General features: G+C 36.4%; 2 protein-coding genes across 2 annotated transcripts; one reads left to right on the forward strand and one right to left on the reverse strand.

Moving 5' to 3' along the window:
• Window positions 1–616: 616 nt before the first annotated feature.
• LOC110416945 (S-type anion channel SLAH4-like) lies at window positions 617–2462 on the reverse strand. The gene is made up of 2 exons (XM_021429093.1): window positions 1530–2462; window positions 617–1207 (listed from the first exon to the last, which is right to left on the reverse strand). The coding sequence occupies exons 1-2, from the start codon at window positions 2415–2417 to the stop codon at window positions 866–868; spliced, it is 1230 nt and encodes a 409-aa protein (XP_021284768.1). The 5' UTR covers window positions 2418–2462; the 3' UTR covers window positions 617–865.
• Window positions 2463–5434: 2972 nt separating this feature from the next.
• On the forward strand, window positions 5435–10742 carry LOC110416365 (coatomer subunit alpha-1-like). Its single transcript, XM_021428351.2, has 4 exons — window positions 5435–5833; window positions 5949–6198; window positions 6730–7233; window positions 7572–10742. Exons 2-4 carry the CDS (start codon window positions 5991–5993, stop codon window positions 10517–10519), a joined length of 3660 nt encoding a protein of 1219 aa, XP_021284026.1. The 5' UTR covers window positions 5435–5833; window positions 5949–5990; the 3' UTR covers window positions 10520–10742.
• Window positions 10743–16330: the final 5588 nt, after the last annotated feature.

Raw genomic sequence — 16330 nt, forward strand, 5'->3', positions numbered from 1 at the left:
AGCACTTAATTTGATATTGGAGGTGGGTTGAAGATAGTAACTATAACCCGGTTGTGATGGGATGATTCTGAAATGTGCTCTTCGGATTCTTCCTGTTCATGCTGGGAGAAATGTATAGCAGATATATTGATTAGTTTGATCTCAGATACAATCCTTATAAATTGTTATCAAATTTATATATATATAGAAATGCACAAGAGAAGCTCTTTGTCTTTCATGTGCTGTTTTGGTTCATTATACCGTCCTAAGATAATTTTTATAATAAAAATTAAAAATCGAAATCAATACCTAAAAAAAAAACCCAAATTTCAATATTAACTAAGAGTATTAAATTTCTTTGACATTATGATCAATTTAGACTTTTCTTTAGACATGTTAGGTTTTAATTGGTTTGGTGTCTTATTTGTGAATATATATTTAAAAATCACTTTCACCTTTTTTCGTTTTGGGTCTAAGCAATATATTTAGTCAAATCAATTCCTTGATGAAATTTTGAAAATGCTGCGAATTGTTCCGATCAGTCAACGTTTGCAAAGATATTGTTGGACATCAAACCGCAAGTTGCTAAAGCTAGAAGCCAAGTTCTATTGTAACTGCAAAAATTGAATTGCTACTCTCACAAATTGTCAGCAAAACGATAGATACATAGAAATTTATCCACAAATCTGATAAACCTTTACAGTTTATGCCTTTTCCCCCATGATGTCCATGTTGTCTAATTGGCATATGGTGCATGAACATCCAGTTCTTTGGATGGAATTGCTCATGTCTGTCAGGGAATTCGACTCTCTTAATATGCATTCTTCAGATAGTTATTACTTAAGTTTCCCAAATTAGAGATTGTAGGAGAGCATCTATCATTCATCTATACACTTGTTTTATTATTTGTCTGGACAGTACTTGTTGTAGTTGCTGATTTTCTCTGTCCTGACACTTCCGGTAGATGAGAAGCGAGATGACTTGCAGTCGGATCATCATTCTGAGGTAAGAGCATCTTAGAGTTGAGCAGTGTGAACAAGATCAAACCAATGGCGACCAAGACAGAAAATGCTAAAAGAACAAGCATTAGGAGGCGTGCAAGGCCCCCTTTCACTTCTTCTGCATATTCCGTTGATGCTAGAGCAAGCACAGACAAGGGAAACGAGTAAGCCCACCATGCCACATTGAAGCTTCTCATAGATCTCTTAAACAGTGTCGGCCTGCAAACCTGTCGCCATAGAAAATGCAAGCAAATGATTACGTAATTACAACATAAATATGATTGCACTGCCCAATCCGTGCACCGTACACGTGGGCACGTACGGAATCTGGCAATTCTTGGAAAGAACCAAGGTTGAATTTCGAGCCCTTATCTGAAGAAACTTGAAAACGTACCCTGCCTACCAAAACAGTTGTATGTTTTTGTCATTGCATGGGGAAATGAATTCCTTATGGACCACAGGGGATCTAATATTTTAGTGGGCATGAATATTTACTTTCACGCTGCGTCATTATCTTAATTGACAGTAATTTAGGCAGACGTTACTTACAAGTGACATGAAGAGGAAGAGCGAGAGGAAGAAAAGCATTTTCGATGCTGTATCGAAAGCACCAGAAATAGATTGCCAAGCCAAGCTGGCCGTGCTTGGTGCTGCGAAGAACAAGAAGAAAGCGGGCCTCAGCATCGTTGGAAGCCGATCGGTGCCTGGTAAACGCTGGTAAAGCGTCACGAAGAGCACTAAGTAATGCGCCATCCCTAGTGAGAAAAGGCAAATAGCACTCTCTTTCCACCCCATATTTGCCGCGGCTTGTGCACCCACCAGGTTCCCTATAACCGACAACTGGCTTGTCGGATTTGCGACCGCTGATAATAACTTCTTCCCTTTAGTAAACCATTGGCCATAGATTTTCACATCAAGCACCACAACAGGAACCGCAAAAATCCACCAGAGAACAGGGTAGGAATGGTTGTTTGGGGTAAAGAAAGGCGCTGATTGAAGCAAAAGAAGCCAAGAAATCGATGGAGCGAATAGGTAGTTAACCCCTATATGGTGCAGGAACTCCTCTTTCACCATCTTGAAGTAAAATAAACATCTCAAAAGGTAAAGAACTGAGAGTAAAACAAGGGTCAAGAACGCGAAAGACCAGAGTAGAGTAAAAGCCCTGGGATGAAACATGTGGAGCGTAATTCTTAGACTGCTCGTGTCATCTGTCGGCCCCATTAGTGTCTTCCATAACAAAGCCTGGCCACCCAGAGATAGGCTTACCCTAAAATAACCTGCATGAAATTTGGTTAAGATGGCAGTACTTGATTCCTTAAGACGCCTAGCAACAATGGTTGAGACGCTGCTTCTTTGAATTTGATGGGTTGCATCGCTGCTGCTGTGGGGTGTGATCACTACGAACTGGAGCTCAGCTTGGGATGTTACGATAGCCATGGCTAGGAGGATATATCAGTCTCATAAATGTAGATAAGAGCTGTGATGGAGTTCATGCATATTTCTTGGTTACCATGGTGGGTATTTATAGAGCTCGAGAAAAGATACGTGATACACACCAATGCGTTAAAAATTATGGAATTGCATGTGGAATAGACATATCCTTGCGAAATTCATTTCTTTTACTAAGTATAATTTAATAATAAGAGTGATAAGATATAAAAGATAATTTCACACGTTACTAAGATATAATCAATTTTTTGTCAAATGATTCACAAACACAAGTACTAAATCATAAAATTCGTTAGATTTATAAATAAGAAAATTAAAACTATTTGTATAATAATTTCTCTTTTTACTCTAACTGTAAATTTGATCGTTTTCATCATGCATTGCATCCCCTTTTTATATTGGTAACTTAAGTGTCAATTAATTGACAATTGCACATTCATTATATATATATATATTGAAGAGGAAAACTTCTTTCTAGCTTTTAAACCACATGGCATTTATGATCAAGACGTTATTCTTTTTCTCTTAATTTAAGCAAAAAAATAATAAGAAAACCTTCCCATTGAGCTTTGCAGGATTGGCATAAATTTTGTGATATTTGTGATAAGAATGTTCTCAAAAGCTAGTGAGTGAGAAAGAGCTAAATGTTGGGTCTGAATCAAAAGTGATACAACTTGTGTGGAGAAATTGATGGGATAAAGTAGGGGAGGAAGGCTGCTAGCAAATGCAAAAGGACTATTGCAGTACTTTTTGAAGTTTGAATTATCTCCAGAGACAGGTCATTGCTTTGTAAGAGTTTGGAGATTTTTTCTTCGAGTTTTAAGGCTGTTGTTGTTGACGGATTTGACAGGTTGAGTGCTGCAGGTAAGGCTAAATTCTTTGAATCCCCCATTAAAATGGAATACTTGACTTTCTTAACACCTTGCCAACTCTCTTTTATTTTATTTATATATATTTATCACAAAAGGACATTATTTTGATTTTGACATATGCCTTGGGCAAGATACAAAGGCTGTGACTGTGAAGAACTCTTTTTGATTATGGTCATGTTCACTGTGTCAATTGCCCTTTGACCAGACAAAGTGGTAAAAAAGAAAAAAATGTTATTGTACACACAAATTTTTCCTAAAATAATTTTTTAACTTTGAAAATTATAAAATAAGTATAAATATTTGATGTAAGTTATAATCTTTAAAAATTTTAATTTTTTCACTTCGTCTTCAATAGTGACGAATTCGGACTTAATCTTAATCACGAACTTTGCTTAATCTTCACTTCAAGTGTATTGACGACTTGATCTTGATCACGAAATTCTAAATCATGAACTTCACTTGATGACTTAGAAAACTTTGATCATGAACTTCTTGATCACGAAGTATGCTTCATCACGAACTTTGCTTGATCACAAAGTTTGATCATGAAGTTCTTGATCACGAACTTCGTTTGATCATAAACTTTATTTGATGAGTTGATCTTGATTACAAACTTCGCTTGATCATAAACTTTATTTAATGACTTGATCTTGATCACGAACTTCGCTTGATCACAAACTTTTTGACCACAGTTCTTGATCACGAGCTTCACTAGATCATGAACTTCGTTTGATGACTCGATCTTGATCAAGAACTTCGCTTAATAACTTTGTGATCACGAACTTCGCTTAAAGATTATGAACTTCGTGTGATCACGAACTTCGCTTCAAGATCACAAAGTTCTTGATCACGAACTTCGCTTGATGACTTGATCTTTTGATGACTTGATCTTGATCAAGAACTTCGCTTAATAACTTTGTGATCACAAACTTCACTTGATCACGAAGTTCTTGATCACAAACTTCACTTGATGACTTGATCTTGATCACGAACTTCGCTTGATGACTTGAACTTTTGATGACTTGATCATGAGCTTCATTGTTGCTTGATGATTTCTGAAATGCTCTCAATCTTTGAATACTTCCGAATGAATCTAAAATGGCTTAGAAGAGCCTTTATTTATAATGCAAGGTGGGAGACTTTGATCATAATGTAATATCTTTAAATTATCTTTAAATTATTTTAATTTATTTAGAGATAAATTATGATGACTCATTGAAAGTCTTTTGAGTTCTTGAATTTGATATGACAAAGTTAGGTATTATATTTAAATTATCTTAATTTATTTGTAAATAAATTAAATAATTAAATTTGATTTTTATCTCTAAATTAGTATAATTATTAGAGATAAATTAAATGACTAATAATTAAATTTTGATTGACCAAAAATCTGAATATTATCTCTAAATTATCTTGATTTATTCAGAGATAAATTATATGATCAATAATTAAATTTTGATTGGTCCAATTTAAATATTATTTTAAAATTATCTCAAGAGATATATAATATATAGGTGAATTGGTTCAATTATATATTTTTAAAATAATTCAATCAATAAATTAATTATTTTATAATCAATTACATAATTATGACATCATAAAATTCACATTCCAAGATGTAATTGAATCATAATTTTTCTCCTTCTACAAGTTGTGTCCAAGCTAGAGCAAGGGTTCTAGGGGGAATGAGTAAGCTCAGCAGGCAACATTCAACCCATCACTGCGGCCTCACGTTGATGAAAGTTGATTCTCAAGCATAGGCCCATTGCATACTGGATTTTAGCTTTGGGTTTGGATTGGATGAGCCCAAAACTATATTTATTTTAAATAATTTTATATTTTTATATTTTACACATTTAAGAAATAATATTCTATAATTAACATAAATAATATTCTGTAATTAAATGATAATGTATAAATAATTTTAAATTTATTCATTTGGATAATACAAATTTAATCTTCTTCTAACAAATATTGCATATTTATTATCTTGTCTTAAAAAAAATTAAGGTAAATGCAATAAAGTATATCATTTTCTATTTATAAATGCGGAAACATATAAAAACAATCTTTTTGCCAAATTATAAACGCGTGTTGGATGAGTCTTATTCCGAAATTTCCATTACCGAAAAAATGAAAATTAATGTCCTCACTTTGAAATTACTAAAAAGTAGAAGTGGAAAAAGAAAATGGAAAAACAGGAAAAGGGAAAAGGAAATAAAGAGTTTATTCGAAAACGAGGCAGCACCAAGATGTCTGATGCAGAGATAGCAATGTCGTAGAAAAACACAAAACATCTCGCGCTGAAAACCCGAAAACCAAGAGAAAAAAAGAACGGAGCTTTTATATCTTTCGTTGCTGGGTTTTTTCTTTTCCTCATTAACAGATCTGCGATACTCTCTTCCGATCATCTCCTTAACCTACACATTATCAACTTTGCTTATCCTGTGCCAACTCCTGGGCAGATCTACCAATTTCTCAATACCGTTTCAATTTGCGATGCTCGTTTCTTCTTGATCCCCAATCTCTCAGGTAACTTTTTTTCTTTTTTCGTTTCTGTTTTCGGCAGTCTTTACGATAAGTACTGCTGTTTTAGGTTTTTGTTATTGCGAAAGATTTGAATTTGTTTCGGTTAATGAATCGGTAGGATTGCGTTTTGCGTTTGGATCTTGGGAGGGAGAGAGTGAAGATGTTGACGAAATTTGAGACAAAGAGCAATCGGGTGAAAGGGCTGAGCTTTCACAGCAAGAGACCATGGATCTTAGCGAGTCTACACAGCGGCGTGATCCAGCTGTGGGATTATCGGATGGGGACTCTCATTGATCGATTCGACGAGCACGATGGCCCTGTCCGTGGTGTCCATTTCCACAAGTCCCAGCCTCTCTTTGTCTCTGGAGGTTTTTAACTTTTTCCAAAATTTTGCTCTTTTAACTTTTGCAAGATCTTGTTCATCGGCGCATTGGTATATTTAATCTTGTTTATCTGAATATTTCAATGTGTTATGCCCTTCGAATTCGTGATCTAAACAATTAGATTCAATTCATAGGAGTGCTCCTGTATTTTACAGCATTGCCATTATCTGTTATGCTGGGCATAACTTTAGCTCTTTTAACTTATTTGAAAGGAAAAGCGGGAGCATGATATGATCTCTAGTTATAAATTTTTAGCCGAAAATTCAAGTCTTAGATTTGGTGAACGTTGTCTAGAAACACAATTTACACTAAGTACTAAAGGAGGAATGGACAGATTTTTTCCTGTTGTTGTACTTGGAATGTGCCTACTAAAGCATGGAAGTGGATTTGACATTTAAAATATAAAGACTCTATAAAGAGATTTGGCAAATATGGTGTCTTGTTATTCTTTTAAATATTGTGGTTATCTGTAGGAGTGGTAGCTTTTGGTTAAATGTAAATGCCGGGTCTGTGCAGGGGATGATTACAAGATCAAAGTTTGGAATTATAAACTGCATAGATGTCTGTTTACGCTTCTTGGGCACCTGGATTATATACGTACTGTTCAGTTTCATCATGAGTATCCATGGATTGTTAGTGCAAGTGATGACCAAACAATCAGAATATGGAATTGGCAGTCTCGGACTTGCATTGCAGTGCTAACTGGACACAATCATTATGTCATGTGTGCCTTATTCCATCCTAAGGAGGACTTGGTTGTTTCAGCATCCTTGGACCAAACAGTTCGTGTGTGGGATATTGGTGCCCTGAAGAAGAAAACAGTTGCCCCTGCAGATGACATCCTGCGTTTGGGTCAGTTGAGCCAGATGAACACAGATTTCTTTGGTGGGGTGGATGCTGTTGTTAAATATGTCTTGGAGGGTCATGATCGAGGAGTTAACTGGGCGTCATTCCATCCCACTCTTCCTCTAATTGTGTCAGGGGCGGATGATCGACAAGTGAAACTTTGGCGAATGAACGGTTTGTCTTTGTAATCCTGTTTGCTTTTAGTTCTTTAGAATTATCTTGTTATATACAAAGGTAGATGTGTGTTTATATTTCTTTACACAGACAATGCAAAAACCACTGAAGGGTTCTTTTATCAGAATGACTGGAGCAAGTTAAAATTAGCGTGTCTAAAGACATGGATACTGGACTGTGGATTTTCTGATTTGAGATAATTTAGGCAAAAGGACCTTAGTTTTGTCTATTCCATTTGGCCAATATAGTGTCTTTGCAGTGTAAAGTTTAATGACATATTCTTCAAAAAAAAAATGTTTAGTGACGTACAATTTCTGATTAACCTATCTTCATTGCAGATACAAAGGCTTGGGAAGTTGACACCATGAGAGGGCACATGAATAATGTGTCATGTGTTTTATTCCATTCGAGGCAGGACATCATTGTGTCTAATTCGGAGGACAAGAGTATTCGAGTATGGGACGCTACTAAGCGTACTGGCCTTCAGACATTTCGAAGGGAGCACGACAGGTTCTGGATACTTGCATGTCATCCTGAGATGAACCTTATGGCTGCTGGTCATGATAGTGGCATGATTGTTTTCAAACTGGAGAGGGAACGCCCTGCTTTTTCTGTGAGTGGTGATTCAATGTACTATGTTAAAGACCGGTTTTTGCGCTTTTATGAATTCTCAACTCAGAAAGACACTCAGGTGATCCCAATTCGTAGGCCTGGTTCTACCAGTTTAAACCAAGGGGCGAGAACACTTTCTTATAGCCCCACGGAAAATGCTATTTTGATCTGTTCAGATTTGGATGGAGGCTCCTATGAACTTTACATTATACCTAAGGACAGTTTTGGCAGAGGTGAGTCTGTTCAAGAGGCAAAAAAAGGTATTGGTGGATCAGCAGTTTTTGTTGCTCGAAATAGGTTTGCTGTGCTTGACAAGAGCAGCAATCAAGTATTAGTCAAGAACCTTAAAAATGAGATTGTGAAAAAGGTTGCCATTCCAATAATTGTTGATTCAATATTTTATGCTGGAACCGGGAACTTGCTATGCAGAGCAGAGGATCGAGTAATTATCTTTGACCTCCAACAGAGGATGATTCTTGCAGAGCTTCAAATTTCTTTTGTTAGGTATGTTGTTTGGTCAAACGATATGGAGAGTGTTGCCCTGCTGAGTAAACATTCAATCATAATAGCCAACAAGAAGCTCATGAATCAATGTACTCTCCATGAAACAATCCGTGTAAAGAGTGGGGCTTGGGATGACAATGGTGTCTTCATATACACCACACTGACTCACATCAAATACTGCCTTCCCAATGGTGACAATGGAATTATTAGGACCGTCGATGTACCAGTGTACATCACAAAAGTGTCTGCAAACACCATGTATTGCTTGGATAGGGATGGGAAAAATCGTGCCATAGTAATTGATGCAACTGAGTATGTATTTAAGCTGTCCCTCCTGAAAAAGAGATATGATCATGTTATGAGCATGATTAGGAGTTCTGAGCTCTGTGGGCAAGCCATGATTGCATACCTCCAGCAGAAAGGCTTCCCTGAGGTTGCTCTTCATTTTGTAAGGGATGAAAGGACACGCTTCAACTTGGCACTAGAGAGTGGTAACATCCAGATTGCAGTTGCTTCTGCCAAGGAAATCGATGAGAAAGATCACTGGTATCGCTTGGGGGTGGAGGCCCTTCGGCAGGGTAATGCAGGCATCGTTGAATATGCTTACCAGAGGACAAAAAATTTTGAGAGACTGTCATTTCTCTACCTCATCACAGGGAACATGGATAAGTTATCGAAAATGCTAAAAATTGCTGAAGTCAAGGATGATGTCATGGGTGAGTTCCACAACGCTCTATACTTGGGTGATATCAAAGAACGTGTCAAGATATTGGAAAATGCTGGCCATTTGCCGCTTGCTTACATCACTGCTTCAGTTCATGGGCTCCATGATATTGCTGAGCGTCTAGCTGCTGAACTGGGAGATGATATTCCCTCTTTGCCTAAGGGTAGATCTCCAACGCTTTTGATACCTCCAAGTCCTGTCTTATGCGGTGGAGATTGGCCTTTGTTAAGGGTAATGAGAGGAGTATTTGAGGGTGGTCTTGATAATGTTGGCAGAAATGCTCAGGAAGAAGATGAAGAGGCTGCTGATGCTGATTGGGGTGAGGATTTGGATGTTGTTGATTTGGAAAACATGCCAAATGGAGACATCAGTATGGCCCTTGAGGAAGAAGCACATGAAGAGAATGATGAGGGAGGATGGGATCTTGAGGATCTTGAACTTCCACCTGAAATGGATACTCCAAAAACTGCTGGCAATGCTCATTCATCTGTTTTTGTTGCCCCTACTCCAGGTATGCCTGTAAGTCAAATTTGGATCCAAAAATCATCCCTTGCAGCTGAACATGCTGCTGCAGGCAATTTTGATACCGCCATGCGTTTGTTGAGCCGGCAATTGGGTATCAGGAATTTCACTCCCTTGAAACAATTATTCCTTGACTTGCAAGTGGGCAGCCATTCTTATCTTCCTACCTTTTCCTCTGTCCCTGTCATTCTTGTGGCAGTGGAAAGAGGATGGACTGAATCAGCAAGTCCTAATGTAAGGAGCCCGCCTGCTCTTGTTTTTAAGTTTTATCAGCTGGAGGAGAAGCTCAAGGCCGGTTACAAGGCCACAACTTCTGGAAAATTTATGGAGGCTTTACGGCTCTTTCTTAGTATTCTTCACACCATTCCTTTGATCGTTGTTGACTCTAGGAGAGAGGTTGATGATGTGAAGGAATTGATCATCATTGTGAAGGAGTATGTTCTTGGTTTGCAAATGGAGCTTAAAAGGAGGGAACTTAAGGACAATCCTGTACGTCAACAAGAGCTAGCAGCCTACTTCACCCACTGTAACCTTCAACCACCTCACATGAGACTGGCATTGCTGAATGCTATGACTGTTTGCTACAAGAATGGTAATCTCATGACAGCTGCTAATTTTGCTAGGCGATTGTTGGAGAGCAATCCCACCAATGAAAACCAAGCAAAAACTGCGCGTCAAGTCCTGCAAGCGGCCGAGAGAAACACGAACGATAAAGTCCAGCTGAACTATGATTTCAGGAACCCATTCGTAGTTTGTGGGGCAACTTACGTGCCTATCTACCGTGGACAAAAGGATGTCTCCTGCCCTTACTGCAGTTCACGGTTTGTTCCATCCCAGGAAGGGCAGCTGTGTACTGTCTGTGATCTCGCAGTGGTTGGATCAGATGCATCTGGTTTACTTTGTTCCCCTTCCCAAATGAGATGATTCCGAGACCAAGGCCTTTGGGACCAATTTTCAGTTCTTTCCATCCCCATCAACAGTTAAGCAGAGTGTGTTCAATCAGATTGTATATACGATATTATTATTTTTTTTATTCTATTTTTTACTGCCAGCTTATTTCAATTCCTTACCTATTCCTCTATGGTATTATGATATTCACTGTAATAAACTCGAGAATTTTGGCATAGAATATTCTTATTACTCGTGAGCAGTAGTGTATCAGTTTGAGATGGCGATGAAAACGATTGCTTTCCATCCCTAAAACTGAACTCACCGACGAACATACCATTGTCGCATAAAACTTAATTCCAAATATTTTTTTTAAAAATAAGAATAATAATAATAATAATAATAAAAGAAAAGTGATGAACAGTTACTGCAACAAAAGACCCTTTTTCCCCACAAGTATTTGAGAATGTCAGCTGTAAAATGGAGTGTTGCTTTAAAGGAATCATCACAACAAGTTAACATCACTTTTCCAGATTTAAAAAACAAAAAAGAAAAAGAGAAAACCTTGCGCCATGAGAGCAAACAGGGACAGGGAAGGGGTTTCTGTTTCCGTTGCGAGGGCATAAGTTTTAAAGAGCGGTCGTAGGTTTGTCAAAAAGTTAGTACACCTAGGCACGTGACAGGGCGAGTTCTGTGAGTCTCAACCTTTCCTCCCCAAGACATTATGTCATGCAACGGCCAATTACTTACTCCCAATCAATAATATGCTTAAAGAGTAACAACCTAATGCCCTATGCATTTCAGCCTATAAATATCACCTCATCATGTCCATCACATGCAAAGCCCACCGGGCCCACTCTAATCCCCCAGTTGGACCCACCTCTAAACCTCTATCTAATCCCTATCTCCATCCCTATTCTTCAATGGCCGAAAGGGGGACCAATCCATTATCATAAAATGCCTAATCTTTTAGTTTTAACTAATCTCCCCGGCCCATAACCATTGCATTGGCCGTATCTGTGACATGTGAAGGTACTTTTCGAGAACGAAAGCTGAAAGAGGTTTTGAAAAGGAGTTTATATTTGATATTGTGTTGATACAATGAATATAACTAGGAGTTAATAAATACGAGTTAATATGAATATTATATAAAGACACGTAGAGGGGAGAGAAGATAAGAGAAGTACTGTGGATAAAGGCTATGAGTTTGCACTTTAAAAACCTTCGGCCTAAATTGCACGTAGTGTCCCCTCTTGCCACTGTTCTTTATGGGTCGAGCTGGGCAGGTTAGGCTTTAGGGTGGGGCTGTCTCGGCTGTGTGGTTTATACTAATTTGAGGGAGAGACACTTTTCTAAGTTGGAGAGGGACATGAAAGGAAGGGACCCCTACATGTATTGTGAAGTAGGAGAGTTCATTAGCCAACCTAGGGTTTTTGCTTTTCTGGTAGTTTCTAAAGGCATTCTTCTGCTACTGCTGCTACTGTTTTTTATGGCCATCTTTTGTATAATCTCTGAATTTGGATCCACATTTCTTGTGGGATCTATCATCTATGCAAAATCACGTGATTTCTTTTTATTTTTTCCTTCTTTCTTCTTTGTTCCACCATGTAGGTACAATAAGGATGAGGCTTTCTTTTCCAAAAGCTAAAAGATGAGGTGCTTGGGCTTATACTATATAACAAAAAGAAAATCATGCGATGTTACTTCATTTTGGCCAAATATGCTTGGCCCTCCCCCGAGGATTAGGTTGAGATTAAGGAGAGGGAAGCAGAAAAAACCAGCCCTCAGGGGCAGCATGAGAATCACCTGAATGATGAAGGAAACCCCACATAGCTTTTTCGAGAAAGAGGAGAAAGTTTTTCAATAATTTTTATGCAGCTCTTTTCATATATTCCCTTGCTCCCACCCTTGAATCTTCATTGGAAATTAAACATGTGTGAAGGGTTTTCAAAGGGTCAGTGAAAGACCCAGGTTTGTATATTTGGTTTGAATGGTTTTCTAACGATCAAAGTTGGCATTAGCAAACCAAAACTTTTTAGGGTTTTTCTTCTTTTCATATTATAAACCAAAAAACAAAAAGCTAATATGTTCCTTTTTTGGTCAAGAAAATGTGTTCAAACCAATAGAATTACAGTTATAGCTAAGTTCAAATTTCATGTCTGATATATATATATATAGGTCTTCCTAGGTCATGGTTGAACCTTTTTGTACAACAAAAATTTTGGCTTTGCTAAATCAAACACTACTTTTGTCTTTATTTTTTTTTATTTTTTATTATTCAGAGGACGGAAAGCTAATGAGTAATGTGATCAAAAAGAGCATGGAAACCACAAATAATTATTGAGTCTTTTGCTAAATGGATGGCTAAGCTTAGCTTTGTCGAGTTCATGATGAATTGAGATGACTAGTCCCACACATGAAAGCTACCAAAAAAAAAAAAAGGGAATTATCGAATGAATATAACCCTAAAACATCTAATCTCCTATCAATAAAATATACCCAAAGATACCGAAAGTAATTGTGTGTTATGATAGAACAAAGGAATGTCAAGAATTTTCTCTGGTTTGAATGGGAAAATAGTTTCATGACTACTCGAGAGCTTTCCTGCAAGGGGTTGCTTCATGTAATAATGTCAGACAAAATACCCACACACACACACAACAACAACAAAAAAAAAAAAAACCAAAGAAATTGTAGTGTTGAGGAAATGCTTGGCCATGCGAGAGTCAACCAGGAGAAAGCTAGCGCAGGGCTCGAGAGTGCAAGACAGGGACACAATTATTGAGACTCCCACACATCATTCAATCTCCAATTAAAACCCATCTCCTAGTCCTCTCTCTCTCTCTCTCTCTCTGTCTTTCATGTCTTGCCGTGGCCTCTCCTTTTTCATCTTTTACGTACCCATTTTGGCATTAACTCCAATTTAATTCACTTTTTAACTAATGGAGAAAAAGGAAAAACAAAAAAGAAAAGAAAGAAAGGGAATGGTTTGCTCAGTTCCATAGCCGCTTACCTTTCACTCAATTTGAGGAAATGGCTATGAGGTACTTTGCTTAGATGCTTTCTCTCTCCCTTTTAAATTGTGTCCTGAGGTTGTTTCAATATGTTTGTTTTGATCTCCCTTTTAAAATCAAAGGGTTTTGATTTTACTTTTTAATTCCAACCTATATTATATTTTAAAATGTAATAAATAAACATCGAGTTCCATTCACAAAATAAGACAATGAATTTATATTTTGATTCTTACAACTTTTTTTTTAACTTTTTATTTCTCTACTTTATATTCATATATTTGATAAACTAAAGTAGCCAAAAAAAAAAAGGTAAATAAGAAATAATAGCAGAAGTGACACCTCATGATAACTCTATTGAAAATGACCTTTGATTATAACTTCCCTAATCTCTACATTAAAGAGCCTTTGTCAAAAAGAACCTAAATTAGTACAACTTGCAAGATAGTAAGTTTTTCTTCTTTAATGGCTCCATAAGGTCGTCCCGAAGCACTCTTGAAAATGAGTAAAACAATACACCCAACCCTAACCCTATGGTAAACAATGGTAGGCATCATTGTACGGTTACGATAATTATGCTAAGTGACAGAAAATACTAAATAAAAGTCGAAATTTCCTTTAAATACAGACCACGTAATAAAAATGACCTAATTTTTAATTACGAAATTACTTTAAAAGGTATTGTTTTTTCTCAAACACGTCAATAAGCAAATATTGGAATATATATATATATATATATATATAAAGAAAGAAACCGAAAATCAAAGAACATTTAAAGGGGCAAAAGAGCTAGCTAGGTTCCTCAGGATTTGGATGATGCAGCAGCTGCAGCCTGCTACATGCAAACATGAACCCTTTGCCTTATGCAAGACTCATTAAATTCAAAACAATGAGCAAAAGAGAAAGGAACGTAGCTTTCATCGTACCTCGAAGAGGGATATATGGGTATTAGTTCTTTCCTTCTCCTGCCCATGAAAAAGGCAAGTTAGGCTCCCTAGTGTATAAAATCATGAGGAACCCAAATTTCCCCATCAAAGTTAGGAGCTCCATGTCTCCTACATTTCAAATAAACAATCTAATCGGTATTAGGCAATGCAGACGACGACATAAAAAAAAAAAGAAGTAAAGAGAGTCAACAGTAAAGGAAGAAGAAAGAGAAAAAGGGTTTGGATATTCTTTGTTTCATAGCCTGCCTCGGGCCCCTAATTACAATTACCAAATAAATATAATCAACTTTTCCTCCGTTGATTTCTTGTTTGATATTACTTACTAATTAATCATGATTACTTTTTTTAATTATAGTAGTAAAAGTTCTGATTAGGCATTGGCCGAAGCCTGTTTTGTCAAGCGGCTGGTGTGGTACGATTGGGGCTTGGAGGGGGGGACTAAGGCCGCCGTCCGTACCTGTTGATAATCATAATTATATTTGTATTAAAATCCAATTATTAGCGGCCGCTAATTCACGCGGTTTTCCACGTGATTGTTTCATAATCGAAAGGGTTCAGTTTGGTCCCAGGGTTAAGTAAGGTCCTTTTCTAGTTAGGCATGGAGAGCATAGTCATCTTTGTTTACGTTTCAACTTTAAATCTATATACCTAATAGTTCTTTAATTTTAACAAAAATTTTAGATACAAATTTAATTCAAATATTTTAAAAAATAATAAAAAGTTAGGAATTACGTGTTTCCTTTATAGTCAATACATATGAATTAGATTGAGACATGACATTCCTAGTTTTGTGGTAAAACTATGGAAATGTAGTAGTTGGTGACAAAATTGCGGTCCTAGTTGCATTTTACATGTTATATTTTTTTATACACACGTATATCATATAAAGTGTGTTGGATATAAAGTTTGAACAATTATTATTATTATTATCTTTTTATTTTTTATTTTTTTAAAAGTAATGTGAATAATACGATTCATTGAATACAATCAAGTTCTTGATTGACTTACATGGATTTTAGACTTTGGGTTACGATTATTTTTCTTTTATATTTTGTGTAAAAATGATTTATTAGTTAAAAACATGAAATCTTTGATAAATTTTTTATTTATGGAGAAAATAAAAAAAATCAATGAATTTAATTTGATCGATTATTACTCTCTTCATGAGAATTAACAATAAAATGTATTTAAATTGAGAAATGATTAAGAAATAATACCGTAAATAAGTAATTGAGAAATGTTTAAATGATGAAAATGTATGTTTTTAATAATAAGTTTATTTTATCTTAGATTTTTAAATTTGTGAATGGAAAAATGATTACGTGATTTGGATGTGAGATGGACAAAAATTCATCAGTAAAAATGGAGAAAATATGTATAATTGTTCAAATCAATTCATTTCACACGAATTATACATTTCAAGTCTTGGTTCAATCAAGTGTGAACTTGGAAATATAAGCTTGTTCATTTAGTTTAAATCATATGAACTTAACGTGAAGAATAATTGGAAAATATTTTCCCATCGAAGAATAAAATAAGTTGTACCAAACACATTGTTTTCATTATTCATGCATGTAGTCACCTAGTTCTGTTGAATATAATATCAAAGGTGTTGACCTATAGGCTTGAAACGGAATCGTTTTAGAGGTTTATTTATTTATTTATTTATTGAATGAAAAAAATTGTGGAAATGTGACTTTCGAGTCAAATGAGAAAATGATTACAGGAAGAATTTTGAGAAGAATACGAGGCATTGCGGGGGGGAAAAAAAACAAAGGAACAAAATACCCGCACGGGACAGGTAAGAGATTTCTAATCGATAACACGATTCACGACAGGCAATTATTTCCACCGTCGGATTGGGTAATGGTCACAGATGTTAACTGATG

This window comes from Theobroma umbraticum, unplaced genomic scaffold, assembly GCF_002168275.2.
Source record: "Theobroma umbraticum cultivar Fairchild unplaced genomic scaffold, ASM216827v3 scaffold_51.0, whole genome shotgun sequence".
NCBI classification, from domain to species: Eukaryota; Viridiplantae; Streptophyta; class Magnoliopsida; order Malvales; family Malvaceae; genus Theobroma; species Theobroma umbraticum.

Bases quoted from the DNA above. Each gene is read 5' to 3' on its own strand.
- LOC110416945 (XM_021429093.1), bottom strand. From the start codon at position 2,417: ATGGCTATCGTAACATCCCAAGCTGAGCTCCAGTTCGTAGTGATCACA. The intron at 1,208-1,529 runs GTAAGTAACGTC...CTATGGCGACAG, and splicing joins TCTTCCTCTTCATGTCACTT to GTTTGCAGGCCGACACTGTT.
- LOC110416365 (XM_021428351.2), top strand. From the start codon at position 5,991: ATGTTGACGAAATTTGAGACAAAGAGCAATCGGGTGAAAGGGCTGAGC. The intron at 6,199-6,729 runs GTTTTTAACTTT...GGGTCTGTGCAG, and splicing joins GCCTCTCTTTGTCTCTGGAG to GGGATGATTACAAGATCAAA. The intron at 7,234-7,571 runs GTTTGTCTTTGT...TCTTCATTGCAG, and splicing joins GAAACTTTGGCGAATGAACG to ATACAAAGGCTTGGGAAGTT.